At 48.9% G+C, this 6,000-nt stretch overlaps 1 protein-coding gene across 1 annotated transcript in view; it reads right to left on the bottom strand.

Annotated features, from left to right (window-relative positions):
• Positions 1 to 3,635: 3,635 nt before the first annotated feature.
• Positions 3,636 to 6,000, bottom strand: part of LOC119389198 (uncharacterized) — a 162,651-nt gene continuing 160,286 nt past the window's right edge. Inside the window, exon 3 of the mRNA XM_049415050.1 lies at positions 3,636 to 4,151. Coding sequence (XP_049271007.1) covers positions 3,636 to 4,151 — 516 coding nt within the window. The remainder of the gene's footprint in view (positions 4,152 to 6,000) is intronic.

Genomic DNA, 6,000 nt, shown 5'->3' with positions numbered 1-6,000 from the left:
ACTGTGTACCGTCCTTCATCGCTTTTCTGCTTTGTATCGCAATACAAAAGCGTACCTTCTGAAGTGTCGGACCTTGCAGCGCTTTGTCTGGAAAGTGTGTAGAAATTGATAAAACAGAATTTTTCGATTTGCCTTCGGTCTTCTTCCATTGCTGTGGGGACGCCCACAATGCTGGTTGGTGTACGCGATGACGATTGTAATGCCGGTGAAAATCGAAAACTGGAACCACATGCAATTTTTGCAGGCTTCAATATGTTTTGTTTAATAATAAAACAAATACCGTAGTGGTTGTTTTAAAGCACGCAAACTGCCAAATAAAGTATTATTACCACAGTCTCTCCAGCTTTGTTTCGTCAGCCTGAAAAACCACCGCAGTCGAGCTGGAAACTTGGTCTGTTCCAGTAACACTGGTACGGCGGCATTGTGAAATGAACTCTACTTGTTCCACTCATGCCAAACGTGCAACTAAAACGAACACGAGACGTGCTTCGCAGAGAAACAGACGGTTCATGCTCTTTCAAGGGCGAAGCACCTTATGGTGAATTCCATTGGCAGATTCGGAGCACTTCCGGTAGCAGTTTTTCTGCTCTATTCGGAGCAAATCTGTTCCATTGGCGGATTGAAAGTGCTCCCTGTATGCTTCATTGGCAGATCTGGAGCAGCTCCGCCGCCAGATCCACTCCATGGAGCAGCTCTCTCTACTCGCCAAAAAGCGGCGGATTCGACCACAAGTCGCAAGGTCCCCGCACGTGTCGTATCGTGTGCGCGATGCAATGCGCTGTCCGTCAGCGCCCGTTCTCTCCGCTTGCACCCGTGAAGGCCAAAACGGCGCGAAACGAGAGGAATGCTGGGCGCTTGCGAAGCAGATGTTGCCTAGCGCTCCCTACCATTTGCTCTGGCGAGGGCGCTTGTGCTCCACTGACAGATTGCTTTGGTTGCTCTCCGCCGGAGTAGAGTGCTCCGGCGCAGAGTTCGTCGGCCACCCCGAATCCACCAATGGGATTTACCATTAGGGTCTCGGCGTGTCGGCGTGCATCGTCGTCTGCTGTCGTGATGGTCCAATTGATTGAGCGCAGGAGAGGTCGCCACTGCCTCAGCGGTCGCCGTGAGGCGAGAGAGAGCGAACGGCGTGCGTTGACTATGGAAACGCTCATTCTGCGATGAACGCTGAACTACCAGCTCGCAAGGAACGAGAACGCGCCCTCTCCCGCGAGAGACAACGCCGACGCAGGCAACGTCTGCTAGCGAGTTTCTTGATTGAAAAAACTGACTGCTCGCGCTGCACCACCGTTCACCTGCCACCCCGTGTATATAGGCACTGGATCTTGACCTGCAATGTAGTGCCGTGCCGGTGGGAGATCTCTGTTGTGTGTAGTTGAACAATAAAGATTTGCAGCGTGCACGTTAACTAAGAGTAGACTGCGGGTCTCTGTGTCTAATCTTTCTTCTGTCTCTCACTGCCCATTAAGGCGCGTTTACACAAGAGCGATACGACACCGATTTTGGTCTGCCGACTGTCGCCGGGAGTGTCTTTTGTCGTGTCGTCGTCCTATTTACACTGCAACGACACCAACAGTCGGCCGATCGGCTGTGAAAAACGCCGTCCACGTCTTATCGTGCTCCCAGCCTCTCGTCGACCGATTCTCTTGTCACACAGTAGGCGCGCACAGGGACACCGACTAAACTTGCGCGCAAAAGTTGAAAACTGGGGACCACCTGCAGCTCATTTAGGCCGTCTTCCCTCCTCTACCATTGTCCCTCTCGGTGTAGCGGCGTGGCCCCCGCAACCCCTTCCGGCGTCGGGGGACGGGGGACGGGGGTGCGGACAGACAAAAGGAAGCAAAGAAAAGACGTCGGAGGGGTGCGCGAGATGCCCATTGTCAAATGCCCGAGGATGTAGAGGGGGATGTCCCCCAAGATTTCCCCCTTCGACGTTCGAAGCAACGACATGGGCAAATTTTCGCTCGGCCACAGATCTCCCCACGACCTGCCGACGACAGGTCTGCCGATGCGTTTCGCTGGTGTTTTTGGTCTGCCATCATGTTAAACTACTAGGACATGCTGTCTTTGGAGGCGTCGGCGTCGTCGTCGGCCTAGTGTGACCAGACGGTCCGGCGACATCGTCGGCGGGCGACTCGTCGGCCGACCGTCTGCGTCTGCCTCGTGTCTGCGTCGGTGTCGTGTCGCCCTAGTGTTAACGCGCCTTATGAGCGGTGCAGGACGCCGCGCTCGCGTTGCTCCTCCGTAGACAGGCAGACGAACGCGTCGCCGGCAGTGCCTTCGGGCGCCTCCTTGAACGCATGAGAAAAGAAACAAAAATTACTCTCAGGCGCAAAGGAAAGCTTCCAAAAGTTCATAAAATGCAATTTTAACTCATATATATTTGTTTTCAACAAAGTAAGTCTAACTGCGAGAGTTCTTTGCTCCTGCCACTAGATTGAACCAGATCGCTGTTTGGTGACGCTTTCATACTTTCACGACTTTCGGAGCCAAATTAAAAATACAATTCAGTTTTTATTCGACAAAAGCATGCCCGTTACCGCCGATTTGACAAACAATCTTCTCATTTTCACCAGAGTCTAAAAATTTTTGTGAGCGGTAGAGATGTCCTTTATTACGTAAAACACGGCGGCGGTTTTGGACGCCCACTTCGAACTGAATTAAGCATGGATATGGACGGATTCACTTCGTTCGCAGAAATCGCCTGTGTAAAATGGCTTCGCTTGCCTTTAAGATGTGATGACAGAGTATATTATTGCCAATTCAGCGGAGTTTTCAAAATTAGGTCCTATCTCGAGCACTCCGAGGCCTAACGAGAATCACGGTAAACGGTTCTGCAACATATCTATTTTTCACGTTTGCTGCGTAGTTCATATTTATTTACTTATATAATTACTAAGAACTAGTAATATTGCTGCATGCGGGAACAGCAAGCATTTTCATTTCTTGCTCACTTTTTTAGCGCATTCATCCTCCGCCAGGAGGGATAGTTGATGTTCGTTAAAAAATCCTCGATTTTAGCAGTTCGTGCGTGTGTACTTAATTGGTTAGATGCTGAGGGCGTATAAGAGTTTTTTCCACATATGTTGATACAATCAGTGGTGAATATGTGTGTTTATATTTTTTCTGTACGCTTGCTGATTCTTGACACACGAGCGATTCTCTTCTCTCTCCCTTGGCTTTTGCAGCTTTTCCTGCTGTTTCTTTCTTGGCCACAGCTATGTACTCCTCGCATTAAAATCTCAATTGATTACAGCACTTGCCGGCTGTGGTATCGTCTGTTTTGCGCTTTCAGAAGCTATGAACTAGCCCGATCTCAGTGCTTGCTGAGTTTGTTCTCCTCCATGTGGCTAAGTGTTGCTTCTCAACTAAAATTTTTTTCTGCGCTTCTCTGACCTCGAAATAATACCCAAACCAATGATATTCTGTGTTGCATCCTTTGCGATTTAGCTAAAGAGTGACAAATTGTCACACGTCGTCACTGACGGGAGTTGGTAAAGCGGAGAAATACAGCTTCAGCGCTTAATCACATTTCGCCTGTGTGCAAGGCACATTTCGTCCAGAATGCGCGCTCGTTGAATGACATCGCCTCATTGCAAAGTGGCAGCTTCGAAGAGCATCGCTATTTTTTATTGTCAGCAAATGCTGCTTGCGCTTGCTGCATCGATGACGGCCTGGACGAACGTATCAATGTCTTTCTCAAAAAACAGCTTGTCAGCAGCGCGATGCGGCTCAAGATTCCGCGTCAGGTTGTCGTCCCCAACCGAAGACTGACTTCGGCGGCCAGTGTTAGGTGCGAGCAGTGTGCCCAGTGGGGCACAGCTTTCGTGCCGCAAAAATCCGCGCACGCCATGCGGTGTCTGCACGCAGATCCAGTCCCTGTGCCGGTACAGGGCGGTCACCAGTGTACCCATAGGTATCAATGGCCCACTACCCAGCTGCACGCATTGCATGACCACCATGGCCTGCTGCGTCTGGTCGACCCTTTGGCAGCAGCAGCAACAACAACAGCAGCAGCAGCAACAGCAGCAGCAGCAGCAGCAGCAGCAGCAGTCCCGTAGTGAGCAGTCACTGCTTTCTTCCTCCTGCAGCACAGTTGAACAGCAGTGACAGCAGTCCTGGAATGATGAGTAGTCGCTGCTTTCTCCCTCCTGCGAAGGGCCACCACATGCTTGTGAATTGTAGGACGTCCAGTTCACTTAATTACTGTTACTGGTAGACCTTGACGGCAATTGTGGCATGATCATTGCCCGTTGCACAAAACTAAAGCCTGGATGTCTGGGGATAAACTTGGCATCGGGGAATGTTATTAAGCGCACTTTATTAAAAGAAAACACTAATGTTGTATTGCGCCCAGCGTACCATTACAATACTGTTCACTGAATGAGCAATGGCCACGGAAAAAAAATTAGGCTTTTCCCGCGCATTGTGGGAATCGATTTCATGCGAAGCAGTCAGCAAGAGCCTCAGGTGTATACGGTATACATAGTGTGTTACTTTAGCATGCGCTTTAAAAATGTTAGTGCTATGCTATTTCTTACCAAATACACATGAAGCAGTTTGTCGAGGAAGCTTTAATAAGAGTGCATCATGAAAAAAAAATGAAACTAAAAGCAGTGCAGAAACCGCACCCCAGCTATTTACACGCTGTCAACGTCAAGAAGCAAACTATATCTCGCACCACAGCAAAACATTTGCAAATGCAATTAAAGCTGATAATACTCAAAGCAGACAAAAATATGATCTAAAACAATTATTAGGGATGTCAATCACTCTTTAATGGCCTCTACGAATCGGTTAGGAAATGACAACGCATTCGCAAATAAGACACGCCATACCTACTACACTCCGATTCGTTCGGCTGCTGGCGTTCCGAACCAAGACATAAATACGTCGCGCACAACTTCCAATTACCGTACACAGGTCACTCCTGCCACAAATATCCACCACTTGAAGAGCACGCAAGGTGCGCAAGCAACGTATGCTTCAGCGATCAGTCGAAGGACGCAATCGATCGCTATGGAGTGAACCTGAACACCGACTGAAAAGCTACTGCAAAGAGTCAAGATTAAGCAAGTGTCCACGTAAATGGTGTCTCGTTTGTAGTCACTGAGCACTGAGTGTTTAGAGTTCCGGACCTAGCGAACGCACCCGTGACACAAAGCGAGACCGATGAAGCCATGACGACAAACAGTCGCTGCACGCTTCACTCACGCTTACACCGCTTACCGCGCAGTCGATAATCATCGATGACTCGAAAGCACTTCTAATATCCTCCTAAGAAACGCACACATCACGGCATCGAGGTGGAAAAACCGGTCTCTTCTTAACACACGCCAGCGACGAGCCGGACGGTCTGGATGAGAAATGGCCGCCGCCGCCTAATGTTGTCCGCATGCAGCCTACCTTTGCGGCAGGCCTGTAGCCGGGAATTTTTCCGGGGGGGGGGGGGGGGAACTTGTTGAAAACCTTGACTATTTGAGAAAAAACTATATTTTGATTACTTATTTTTGGTAAAAACACCTACTTCACCAAAAAAATTGTAGCCCCGTAGCCCCCCTGCCCACCCCCGTACCCAGGGGGGGCTACGGCTCCCCTGGGTACGGGCCTGCTTTGCGGTACTCTGAAATTTTCCTCTAAATATATCGACTAAAAAGAAGAAATTGCACCATCTCCCGCTGAAGGGAACCATGTGTGGATGCGAAGCAGCGGGGAGATGGTGTAATTTTTTAAATGCGAAGCATTTCTTAGCGATCTATCTATCTATCTATCTATCTATCTATCTATCTATCTATCTATCTATCTATCTATCTATCTATCTATCTATCTATCTATCTATCTATCTATCTATCTATCTATCTATCTATCTATCTATCTATCTATCTATCTATCTATCTAGCCGCCTACGACTTTGTGGTGTCCTGGCTGTTTCGTTAATGGTATGTACACCAAAATTGGTATGGCATAACATGAATGTATGACAAACATAAGTGACAGGTC

This window comes from Rhipicephalus sanguineus, chromosome 4 (assembly GCF_013339695.2).
Source record: "Rhipicephalus sanguineus isolate Rsan-2018 chromosome 4, BIME_Rsan_1.4, whole genome shotgun sequence".
Lineage (NCBI taxonomy): Eukaryota > Metazoa > Arthropoda > Arachnida > Ixodida > Ixodidae > Rhipicephalus > Rhipicephalus sanguineus.
The sequence above is the reverse complement of the archived record's forward strand: the minus strand, read 5'-3'. Positions and strand labels throughout refer to the sequence as shown.